This window comes from Stegostoma tigrinum, chromosome 10 (assembly GCF_030684315.1).
Source record: "Stegostoma tigrinum isolate sSteTig4 chromosome 10, sSteTig4.hap1, whole genome shotgun sequence".
NCBI classification, from domain to species: domain Eukaryota; kingdom Metazoa; phylum Chordata; class Chondrichthyes; order Orectolobiformes; family Stegostomatidae; genus Stegostoma; species Stegostoma tigrinum.
Genome location: NC_081363.1, coordinates 74,969,121 through 74,982,029, shown reverse-complemented (window position 1 = coordinate 74,982,029; position 12,909 = coordinate 74,969,121). Strand labels below are relative to the sequence as shown.

At 42.0% G+C, this 12,909-nt stretch overlaps 1 protein-coding gene across 5 annotated transcripts in view; it reads left to right on the top strand.

Moving 5' to 3' along the window:
- Window positions 1-12,909, top strand: part of LOC125455589 (polypeptide N-acetylgalactosaminyltransferase 11-like) — a 42,297-nt gene that overhangs the window by 14,822 nt on the left and 14,566 nt on the right. For 4 of the 5 annotated variants that reach the window (XM_048537745.2, XM_048537746.2, XM_048537747.2 and 1 more), the window contains one exon: window positions 10,272-10,376. The exons of the other annotated variant lie outside the window; for it this stretch is intronic. In XM_048537745.2, the coding sequence (XP_048393702.1) occupies window positions 10,272-10,376 (105 nt within the window). The remainder of the gene's footprint in view (window positions 1-10,271; window positions 10,377-12,909) is intronic. 5 annotated transcript variants of the gene reach the window in all.

Below are 12,909 nucleotides of genomic sequence, written 5' to 3'. Positions count from 1 at the left end.
TATGTATGCTTAGTTGATATGAGGTGGCCATCAGTGTGGACAAAAAATGGTAATGATTGCTTTGCTTTAGGCCATTATTGATGAATTAATGAAATTGTTTGAATTGCAGCCTGGGCTTGGAGCAATTTCATTCCACTCTTAAGGGGTGTTGGAGGAAAGGAAGTGTGGAGCTGGATGAACACAGCAGGCCAAGCAGCATCTTAGGAGCACAAAAGCTGATGTTTCAGGCCAAGACTCCCCTTCAGAAAAGGATGAGGAGTGGGTTCTGAAATAAATAGGGGGAGAGAGAGAGGGAGGTGGACCAAAGATGGATAGTGGAGAGTATAGGTGGGAATGGGATAGATCAGCCCAGGGAGGACAGACAGGTCAAGGAGGCAGGACAAGGTTCGTAGGGAGGAAATAGTGGTATGGCTTGAGGTGAGAGGGGAGGTGTGTGTCTTCCCGTCCGGCATGCAGGCTGCTGTCCCTGCACCCGACGGGTGGCAGCATCGTGGCGCTGCAGGGGTCCCGACCTGATGTCCACCTGGACCATCTCCAACACGTCCCCCACCTTCCTGGACCCTGCTATCTCCGCCGGCAACCACCTGCGAGCCCACAGCTACCTGGAACATACCACCCCCCACCCACCTTCCTGTAAAGATTCCATTCCCAATTCCTGTGCCTCTGCCACATCTGCTCCCAGGATGAGGCATTCCACTTCTGTTCATCCCAGGTGTCCTCGTTCTTTAAAGGACCACAACTTCCCACAGTGGTCGAGAATGCCGTCAACCATGTCTCCTGCATTTCCTGCAACTCATCCCTCCGCAATAACAGCCAACAGAGTCCTCACATACCACCCCACCAACCTCCGGAAACAATGCATCATCCGCCGACCCCACCACTAAAGACATATATTTTTCCGTCCCCACCCTTCTCTGCCTGCTGGAGAGACCACTCTCTGACTCACTTGTCCGCGTCATACTTCTACCCACCCCGCCCCCAACCCCACCACGTCCAGCACTTACCCCTGCAATCGCAGGAAGTGTGACACTTGCCCCCAAACCACTTCCCTCACCCCCATCCTAGGCCCCAAGATGACATTCCACATCAAGCAGATGTTCACCTGCATATCTGCCAATGTGGTATACTGCATCGCTGTACCTGTTGTGGCAACCTCTACATTGGGGAAACGACACAGAGGCTTGGGGATCGTTTTGCAGAGCATCTATGCTCGGTTTGCAATAAACAACTGCACCTCCCAGCCACGAACCATTTCAACTCCCCCTCCCATTCCTTAGACGACATGTCCATCCTGGGCCGCCTCCAGGGCCATAATGATGCCACCCGTAGGTTGCAGGAACAGCAACTCATATGTTCCACTTGGGGACCCTGCAGCCCAATGGTATCAATGTGGATTTCACCAGTCTGTGTGTCTCTGTGTGTCTCTGTGTGTCTCTGTGTGTCTCTGTGTGTCTCTGTGTGTCTCTGTGTGTCTCTGTGTGTCTCTGTGTGTCTCTGTGTGTCTCTGTGTGTCTCTGTGTGTCTCTGTGTGTCTCTGTGTGTCTCTGTGTGTCTCTGTGTGTCTCTGACCACACCTCCATTTCCTACCTACTAACCTCATCCCACCCCCTTGACCTGTCTGTCTTCCCCAGACTGGCCTATCCCCTCTCTCCACCTACCTTCTCCTCTATCCATCTTCGGGCCGCCTACCCTCTCCCTATTTTATTTCAGAATCCTCTCCCCATCCCCTTTTTCTGAAGGATCGAGGCCTGAAACGTCAGCTTTTGTGCTCCTGAGATGCTGCTTGGCCTGCTGTATTCATCCAGCTTCACATTTGATCTTGGATTCTCCAGCATCTGCAGTTCCCATTATCTCTGATAACTTCTACATGTGGTGGCAGCCACTTGTTTTGTTTTTGGATCAAAAGTGGCAATGCTTGAACTTCCTGTTTTTGTGAATTGTAGGCTCTGCGTAAGTCAAGATTTTGCTGTTTATCGCCCTATTTCTCCACACCACACCCCGGCAACAACTTTTTTTTTTCCTCTCTGCCTCCTGGGAATTTCCGTGTCCTTTTATTGCCCCAGAACTCCCCCCCCCCCCCCCCCCCTTTTTTTTTTACAGGCCAGAGTATCAGGTTTCACATATCACTATGCTGTTTGAGCTCACTTTCTATGGTTTATGAAAACTAATCCTTGAATGACTTCTTGGTTTTTTCTTTCTTTTGTAGACATTTTCCACTCAGCAACCCTAATCCACTGAATCCATCCTGCATGTGACTTGCTGTTTCGTTTCTCCCTCTCCCTCTTCCACTTCCATATACAACCTTGCATGAGCATAGCTCTGTCTGAGCATGGCCAGTACCCCAGGCAGATGTCTCGACAGAAGCCCAACTGACCTAGGTATAAGCGGCCTGATTTGCAGTTGACCTGCATGACAAACAGTGGTCGAATCTCTGAATTGTAAGGCCGCAGGTCTCCAGACACTAGTAGGACCAAGAGCCTGACTCTAAACAATTCTTGGCTTGGAATCCGATGAGTTCATTGATTCACCGTCACCTGTGTTATCCCACGAAGGACAGCTTTCCTTGGTTTTCAACCATAGTAATTTTGGTTTTCACAGAATCCTTTTTTATGCTGTGGAAACAAACCATTTTGACTCAAGTCCACATTGTTTCTCTGAAGAGAGCATCCCACCTTGACTCTTGCCCTACCTTATCCCCAAAACCCTGTTTCCCATGGTTAATTCACCTACCCTGCACATACTGGTCACTGAGCAGTTTAGCATGGTCAGTCCACCTAACCTGTGTAAATTTGGACTCTGGGAGAAACTTGTGCAGACACCAGGAGACTGCGTAAACTCCACACAGTCACTCACGGCTGGAATTGAACCAGGGTCCCTGGCACTTAGCACTGCTGCCCCAGCAATAAGCCACCGAGCCAGGTTAAAGCAATGCAGTGTGTTTACAGAGTAGCTGCTGGCAGTATGCTACAGTTGGATATTGCCATAGTGTGATATTGTGCAACAATTCACGTCCAATCCATTGATTCACTGACAAGCTTCCTGCCTTCAAGTGAGCATTAAGAAATGAAGCTAACAGCCATAAAATACATCCTGCGGTGTCCTCCGTACACAGTGATATGACAGCTCATGAGTTGTGGGTGTCCCTGAGTTCCTAAGTCAAGTAGTCTGACAGCAGGCATTATGTAGTGAGCCTGCTGGTTTGTCCATTCAGTACACAAGTATGCTGTGGTGAAGTCTGGGTCAAGCAATTGGTGAGTTGCAGCCATCAGGTACTTGTTCTGATTTATAAGTGGAACAAGCTTTATGGACAGATGGAGAAATCCCCTTTAGAATCCTCTACTGAGTGCCAATAAAGTTTGCATTTTAAAGTTAAGGAAAATCCTTTTTTTCTTGACTTTGGATCTTTTTTCTTTGTTTGCCCATTTTCTCACCATTATCCATATCAAGTGGGAAATTTCAGCATTGGTTCAGTTTTTCCTGACTTGAGGTTTTTGTGATATCTGTATTCTGTACTTCTTTTTTTGATTATCTCCTCTATTGGATAATGTTCCTATTGTAAAGTACTTGTGAAAACACTGGCTTAAGCATGTGCAACTTTTCAGAACATTTTACTTGGGACTGAAATGTTTACTTCTGCGTTTGTCTCTTTTATTTTATTAAGATTTCGGTACAGATCTGCTGAGTTTATTTTTCTCCCAGCTCCTTCACTGTCTGCTTCCCCCACCCCTCCCCAACTGGGTTAAAGATGTATCATTCCAGAATTGTCTACAGCAGCATGCTAATGCATGTTTGTTTTGTGGTTTTTTTTTAAAAGTAATATTACAACATACTGGTCAAGTACCGATTTGATACCAGGGTAGTTAGCTAGAAGGTGGATGTCTAGTTTTTGATTTTTAGCTTGTTGATAAATGGTATTAATAACCTTTTTTGATTTAAAGTTCTTCTGGTCCTGTATGTGAGCTGTTTATTAATGTAAAGGCAACTCCACCTCCTGTTGTTGTTCCTTCATCTCCTCATTAGACATTATCGTTTTGAATATACTTTTGTTTCCCCCTTCTGGCTTTTCCCTCGCTTCAGTGATATTCAGATATAACGAAATCAAATGTATAGTAACTCTCTCTTGGTTAGAGACAAAATGGTAAATGTTGGTATCCGACAGCTGGAAGCCCTGAAGAAGGGTAATACCCAAAACATCGACTCTTCCTTTCTTTCAGATGTTGACTGACCTGCTGTGTTCTTCCAGCCTCCTGTTTTTCACTATACAATAATTCTGATTTACAGCAGCAGAGGTATCCAGGTACCCACTGAAACACATCTCCCAGTTTAAGCATGGACATACCTCCTAAACACTTTTTTTAAATGCTGGCCAATAAAGAGAATTGTCATTCTTTTAAATTTAAAAGCTGCCTGTGTCCAGTTGCTGGCTAAAATGTGTAATTTGAAGCACTTATTTGACATGCTTTCAACTTGAGTGTTCATTTTTTTTTGAAGTTGCCCCTAGCAGGAGGCAATCCTTCTGGAGTAGTACTAAGCACAAGGTTCAGCTCTAAGTGGAAGAGAGACTGAAAAGCAAACAAGGTGAAATTCATTACACTCTCTTCCTTGTATTAAATTAAAAGTAATAAAACAATCTTTACCCAGGCTAACTAGTGGTTAGCACTGCTACTGTCCAGAACTGGTTTGCTTCCAGTCCAGTGACAGTCTGTCTGGTTAGAATTTGCATGTTCTTCCCTTGGCCACCAAGTGTGCAGGTTTAGTAGCTTGCAGAGCACTTTGCCATGCTTTTTAAAAGAAAGACATGTCCTGAACTGTGTAGGTTAGGTGGGTTAGCCATTGTTTTAAAAACCTCCGGTGGGGTTATGGGAGAAAGGGAGCTCTTCAGAGGGTTGGTGAAGAGCCGAATGCCCTCTTCTTGAACAGTAGGGATTTCACGTTTAGGTTCCAAGTCATCTTGGTTTATAATGGGCAGCAGATGAATTTTATTCTCAGCTAGATTGCTGTTTGGATATCTGCAGTTATTCAAGAAGTCTGTCCAACAAGAATGAATAGGAATTGTTATGACTCTGACGAGGGATGCAATTATCCATGAGCTGATCAGTGTTAATGCCACCAAAAATGGATCCATTTGTTTTGCCTTATCACTTGTCTTGAGGTTTTCTTCAATAAATTCAAACATTTATGCTTTAAACATACAGAACCAGTTAATTATCAACCTAAACAAGGTGTAGAGCTGGATAAACACAGCAGGCCAAGTAGCATCAGAGGAGCAGGAAGGTTGACATTTCAGGTCAGGACCTTCCTTCAGAAATTCCTGCTCCTTTGCTGCTTGGCCTGCTGTGATCATCCAGCTCTCAACCTTGTTATCACATTCTCCAGTATCAGCAGTTCCTACTATCTGTGTAATTATCAAGTTATCATGCTGACTTAACTACATTTTCCCTGACTCCCTTCATCCTCTTGCGCTCGCACTCCCTTTTGTAAAAAGTTTGGACACCAGTGCAGTGATGTCTCACCTTGCCTCTCTATAAAAGGATAGAATATCTTGCAGTTTCATCTCTTCCTTATCGATAAGATCACATTATCAGCCAGAAAGCAATAGAAAATCAGCTTGGGTAGTGAGTCAGTTAACAGTTTGGCTTTCAGCATCTGAGGAGATTGAGATATTAATTAGATTAGATTCCCTACAGTATGGAAACAGGCCCTACAGTCCAAGTCCACACCACCCCTTGAAGCATCCCACCCAGACCCATTCCCTTAACCCATACACCGCTGAACACTATGGGCAATTTAGTATGGCTGATTCACCTAGTCTGCACATCTGATTGTGGGAGGAAACTGGAGCACCCAGAAGAAACCCACGCAGACACAGGGAGAACGTGCAAACTCCACACACAGTCACCCGAGGCTGTAATCGAACCTGGGTCCCTGGCGTTGATGCTGCAGTGCTAGCCACTGTGCCACCCCAATTCCTGGAACTTTTTTCTCTTTACGAATTGCCTTCATGACATTAATTCTTGCAGTAATTTTCTTTGAAATATCTTACAGTAATTTTCTTTACAAAATATCTTTGAGAATTAACTGTCAGAGCAAGATCACATTGCTTGCTTCCAGGTCTACCCACAACTTCCTGACGTCAGTGGTGGAGAAACTGTTGGAGAAGATAGGCAAATGTAAATAGATCCTCTCCCCCTCAGTGATAGGCAGCATAGTTTTGTGCAGGGAAGGTCATGTCTTAACCTCATAGAATTCTTTTTGAGGAAGTGACAAAGTTGATAGATGAGGGAAACACTGTAGATGTCATTTACATGGACTTCAGTAAGATGCTTTGATAAGGTTCCCTATGGTAGACTGATAAAGTGAAGTCGCAAGGTGCCCAGGGTGTACTAGCTAGATGGATAGAGAACTGGTTGGGCAACCGGAGACAGGAGAATTGTAGTGGAAGGGAGTTTCTCAAAATAGAGAACTGTGACCAGTGGTGTTCCACAGGCATCCATGTTGGGACCACTGTTTGACTATAGATACAGATGGTCTGATTAGCAAGTTTGCAGATGACACTGGTGGAGTAGCAGATAGTGAAGGGGACTGTCAGAGAATGCTGCAGAATATAAATAGATTGGAGAAATGGCAGATGGAGTTTGATCCAGGCAAATGTGAGGTGATGCATTTTGGAAGATCCAATTCAAGAGCGAACTATACAGTAAATGGAAAAGCCCTGGGGAAAATTGATGCACAGAGATGTGGGCGTTCAGGTCCATTGTACCCTGAAGGTAGCAACAGATGGATAGAGTGGTCAAGGAGGCATATGGCATGCTTTCGTTCATCGGATGTGGTATTGAGCACAAGAGTTGGCAGGTCATGTTGCAGTTGTATAGGACTTTGTTTTGACCACACTTGTAATACTGCATACAGTTCTGGTCGCCACATTACCAAAAGGATGTGGATGCTTTGGAGAGGGTGCAGAGGAGGTTCACCATGATGTTGCCTGGTGTGGAGGGGTGCTAGCTATGTAGAGGTTGAGGTAGATTAGGATTATTCATATTAGAAAGTCAGAGGTTGAGGGGGGAACCTGATTAAAGTCTACAAAATCATGAGCGGTATAGACAGGCTCGATAGCAAGAAGCTTTTTTCCCCTGAGTGTGGGACTCAATTACTAGGGGTCACGATTTCAAGGTGAGAGGGGGAAAAGTTCTTTACGCAGAGGGAGGTGGGTGCCTAAAATGTGTTGCCAGCGGAGGTGATTGAGGCAGGCACCATAGCATCATTTAAGATGTATCTGTCCAGATACATGAATGGTCAGGGAGCAGATGGATACAGATCCTTGGAAAATAGGTGACAGGTTTAGCTAGAGAATCTGGCTCGGTACAGGCTTGGAGGGCTGAAGGGTCTGTTCCTGTGCTTAACTTTCTTTTGTTATTTTGTTCTTATAACAGAATAATACTCAAGTCTGTGTAAAACCAGATCTAATAGTTGCTAGGCAACCTTTATCACTCTCACCACCTTCCAAAGCAGGCTGTGTCTAGTAATTAAAGTCATTAAAAACCTTTTTCTCCTGAAGCCTCTTGGCTTTTTGTAAACTGCAGACGATCCTCAGCTCTTTTGACTGTCATGTTCCTAAAAGTCATAGTAAATCATTTGCAGCCAAGGAATGGTCCAAATCTTCAAGCTTCTGCTTCTCATAATAGACAATTATATATGTATGTATTCCCAACAGTGTTCCATGCAACATAATACTTGACAGATCAGTTCATCTGTGCAGATGCTGCCTGAGTTTGAAAACTTATTAAACCCTGTCTCCCAAAAAAGCATCCATCAGGTACAGAAGTGATGGACAGGTGGAGGCATTCAATTTTTTTTCCCCCCCCCCCCCCCCTCTGGCTGAAGACATTTGATATGACCATTTGTTTGTTGAAAGCAGCAAGAGCATCAATTGATTAGAAGCCACAATTACACATTTACCCAACATTTATGGATGAAGGATCTAGGCCTGAAACATCAGCTTTTGTGCTCCTGAGATGCTGCTTGGCCTGCTGTGTTCATCCAGCCCCACACTTTGTTATCTCTGTTATTCTGTATGGTTTGTTCATCTTCAGAAGGTAACCATTAAAACATTGATACCAAATTAAGCCCATTTTAGGCGACATATGCTAGAACCCTGCTTTTATTTTCACATACAGTTGATGTCCTGGACTTGGGGGCACACAATCCAAACAAAATGTGGAATTATAGTAAATGTTGAAGTTAGCAGTAGCCTCGACGAGGACACAGTCAGACTGGTAGAATGGGTGGATAGGGTACAGATTAATGAAAAGATGGTGCAAACCGATTCCTTGGCTTTTAAAAGGAAATGTCTTAATATTTTGAGGGAGGGGAAAAATGTGGGAAAACAGCCAGGAAATAGAACCATCTGGGTTGTTCTTTGAAACAGCTTGTCCTCACGTATCACCCCATTAATGTTTGGATGCAACACATCATTCTCTGCTACCTGCAGTCTGACTCCAAAAAGAAATTTATCTACAGACAGATTTGTTCACTTGTTTTATGCTCTCCATGACATGTACATGTTCAGGGGAAGGCGATGGCCTAATGGTATTATTGCTGGACTGTTAATCCAGAGACCCAGATAATGTTCGAATCCTGCCGCAGCAGGTGGTGGAATTTGAACCTAATAAATATCTTGAATTAAGAGTCTGATAATGACTGTGATTCCATTATTGATTGTTGGGGAAAAACCCATCGGGCTCACTAATGTCCTTGGGGAAGGAAACTGCTATCCTTAATTGGTCTGGCCTACATGTGACTCCAGACCTACAGCAACGTGGTTGATTAACTGCCCTCTGGGCAATAAATGCTGTCAAGCCAGTAATGGCCTCATCCTATGAATGAGTAAAGAAAGAATGTGCGTTCTAATTGATGAAAAAAAATAAACAAGCTGGATCTCTAGAACTTCAGAGAGCACCCAACTCTTGTCAGGAAGAACTCCAGGTTAAGAAGTTAAATTGTTTGCATTAATGTCAGGGTTCCAAGGGAACTTGATTTACATCTATGAAGTTACCCAGTCTATACATCCCATAATTCTATGTTTGCCTATTGAACCTAAACCTTTTGAAGACAACAATCATGTGAAATGTGCTGTAAGTGTTTACAGTGCTATGATCTAGATATTTTGCCATCATTAATTTTTGCCCACCAACACCCAGATGAATTTCATTAGCTGTTCAAAATTACACTGCTAGCATACTTCAGAATCTGTCCCCTGAGCAAGCACTTATTGCAGTATGTGACCCCTGTCACGTCTAAAAGATAAAATGCAGAAATAAGATTTTTTTTGTGCCTGGAGGTATTATCCAAATTGATATACTGCTTATCAGGCTGTTCATTAAGTAACAAAATTTCATCCCTTTTATTTATGATGTATTTTTCTGACAAACAAATTTCCATGTCATTTTGGGGGGGTGAAAAAGTGGAGTCAAGCAATTAGTCTTCATTCTTGAAAGATGAATGACAAGATGGGCTTCGTCAGATGAGTTTTACAGTATTTTTGTTTGCACTGTGCACCTTTTTTTCCCAGGTTAGGTTTTGCAGGCCTCTATCAGGAGGTGATTTCCTACCGTATCTTTTGTCACGTTTTGTTTCCTCATTAGTTCAGCCAAGCATCCCCATTGTTGGCTTAATTGAGACTAGGAAATTTACATGTAGTTTATACCTTGTTTCCTCATGGCTTTGTGATCATTGTATTAATGCTTACCTAACTGATTTGGGAGAATAATATGGACCTGAATTGATTAGGTTTTCTTTAAAGTGTGATTCTCTGAAACCTCATTAATTCAGAAACTTCAGATATCTTCCAAACATCTCTTGGAAAAATTTATTTACCTTCCCAAAGTATTTTACTACTGATATGTTATCCAAATAAGTAGAATTTTTATGATTGGTTTATATCTTTTATCATGTGCTTTTTGCTTCAACCGAATATTTTTTAATTCGTGCTGTTTCCAATTCTGTCACTTATGGTTAAACCTTCTAATATTGTTCAGTTATCTAGAAATGATATGGTTCAAAGCGTTCCAGCTGGAGAGTTTACCATATGCAGTAAACATCAATGAGACTTTGCTGAACTCTGTTTACAATCCAGATAATAGGGGAGTAGTAATGTTTCTAAGTAGGTATGTCATTTAGGAATTGCGATGTTTACTTGAATAAAGGGTTCACTTCAATTCAGATTAGATTGTCTGAGTTAATGCTTTTCTATGCACTGTTTTGTATCTCATCAGCTGTACAATTTACAGACGAGCAAATGCCTGGTTGCCCAAAAATATCCTGATCAAAAAGGAGGCATCGTGGTTGTTAAAGAATGTGATTGGACAGATTCAAATCAGGTGAGCAGCTGTTTTGAGATTTAATTCCATCGTAATCTTTCATCAAAAGAAGATAAATTGGTCTTGGTTCAAATAAATTTTTGAACTCTAACTTTAGGGTGAAATTGCTACATATTCTTTTGGTTAAAATCAACCTGCAATCCTAATTCAGTTAACACCAGGACAACAACTGGTAAGAGACTTGGAATTGAATCTGGAAACATTTGGTCATTGGAGCTTTATCTGCTCACTCAATGAGTTAAAGCCATGTTAAGCTATGATATGCACTTTGACAGGATATGTATTGCAGGAAAACATGGAATCTTTGTTTCTAGTTCCAAAAGTGGCACAAACTATTGTTTTCTCATTAGTTTTGTTGGTTTGAATGTGATGGGCTGGAATAAATAATTTATTATGGAATTAACTCTATCATTGTAAGTACATATCCATGTCATTTTGTGGATTTTGGCACTGGCAAAACTTAGAATCTTGTAATGGACAGCAAAGCAAACCCCAAACTGTGGCTTCTGAAACCAAAAGGCAACCACAATGAGTATAATGAAATGATAGCTATTCCAGAGACATGGCTGCAGGATGATAAAGATTTAGAGCCTGAATATTGAAGGGTAAATGACATTTAGGAAAAACAAGCTGGAAAAAAGGTGGAGAGGCCACTGATCCAAGTTTAGGAAACCAGGATGTAGAAGTGATGAGGATTGAGATTTTAAAAAATGGTAAAACCAAGGGGTTACTTGGAGTGATGTACTGATCCTCTAACAAAAACTAGATAGTAGGATTCTTGCAGAAAGAAGCATTGGGAGTTTGTCAGAAATGTTCGATGATATGGATAGCATCAAATTGCTTTTATTTCATTTATGGCAATGATTAATGGTAAACTAGAAGATTGGGAATGTTTTTAAAAATCAACAAACAAAATAAACACTGACAGATAAAGTTGGACAGTAAACTTGCAAGTAATATCAAGACAGCAGGAGCTTATTTAAAGATATAAAAAGGCAGAGAGCGGTTAAAGTCAACACAAGCCCCTGAGAAAATAAGGCTGGGGAAATTTCAGGTGTTGAATGAATGTTTTATCTTGGTTTCACAGTATTATAATAGTATTTGAAATTTACTAAATAATTAATGAGCAAAAGAACAGGAAATAAAAAATACAGTAATTAGCAACAAAAATGCTAAGGAAGAATGAGACTAATGACCAATAAGTTTTTTTTGTGGTCATGATGGAAGGCATTCCATATATTTTAAAAAAAGGGCCGGTCTTATTAAAACTATACAGACCAATAGTGAGACTAAGGCTGGAATACTGTGAAGTTTCAGTCTGCTTATCTGAGGGAAGATATACTGGCACTGGAGTCAGTCCAGAGAAGGTTCACCAGGCTGATCCTGGATATGGAGAGATTGAGTAGGTTAGACTTGTAGACATTAAAGGAAGTATTTGCAAAGACTGCAGATGCACTGGTAATCATCCAAAACCCAGGGAAATTCCTGGAAAAGTCCCAGAGGCATGGCAGTTTTCCAGTGTAACACCTTTGTTTAGAAAGGTAAGGTAACAAAGGTCAATTAGCTTAACAGGGGGAAGGTGATGCCTTATGGCATTTTTGATGGACTGTTAATCCAGACACCCAGGTAATTTTCTGGGGACCCAAGTTCAAATCCGGCTGTGGCAGGATTGATACTAATGCCCTTTTAGGGAAGGAAATTGCTATCCTTGCCTGGTCTGACCTACATGTGACTCCAGGCCCACAGCAATGTAGTTGACTCCTAACTGCCCTCTGGGTAATTCCGGATGGGCAATAAATGCTGGCCTAGCCAGTGACACCCACGTTCCTTTTTTATTTTATTTAAAATGCCTGTTATTTAGAAACATCTATTATTAAGGATGCAATGACAGAACGTTCTGAGGAAGGGTCACTGGGCCTGAAATGTTATCTGTTTTCTCCTTCACAGATGCTGCAGACCTGCTGAATTAGATTAGCTTGTTGCTTAACTTTGTTCTGACAAAGCTACCACGTTATTAACAAACTATTAATCTTTTTTGTTTAAGCTGTAAACCTGGTGCCTGGTATCAGATATTCAAAATCTCTAGTACTCTCTTTTTTCCAAGTCGTCTGGTTAGGAACCATTAGATTATTGAATGAATGTTTGTTTGTTTGTTTGTTTGTTTGTTTGTTTGTTTTGTTTTATTTTACTATGTTGCAAATACAAGGATAGAGTCTGATTGGATTTCCGTATGTCTTAATGTCATAACGATGAATCATTAATAACCTGTACATTCACATTCCTGGTCCAATATCCAAGTTTGCAAATGACCCAAAAATGGGTGGAAGGCAAGTGGGTGAGGATGATAGTCTGCAAAGGCAAATACATAGGCTAAATGAGTGGCCAAAAATGGGCATATGGAAAATAATATGGGAAAATGTGAGGTTCTACCCTTTGGCGGAAAGGAGAAGGAAGAGAATATTACATAAATGGGGAAAGACTGTGGAAAACTACACAGAGGGATTTGGGAATCCTTGCGTGCACAATCTCAAAA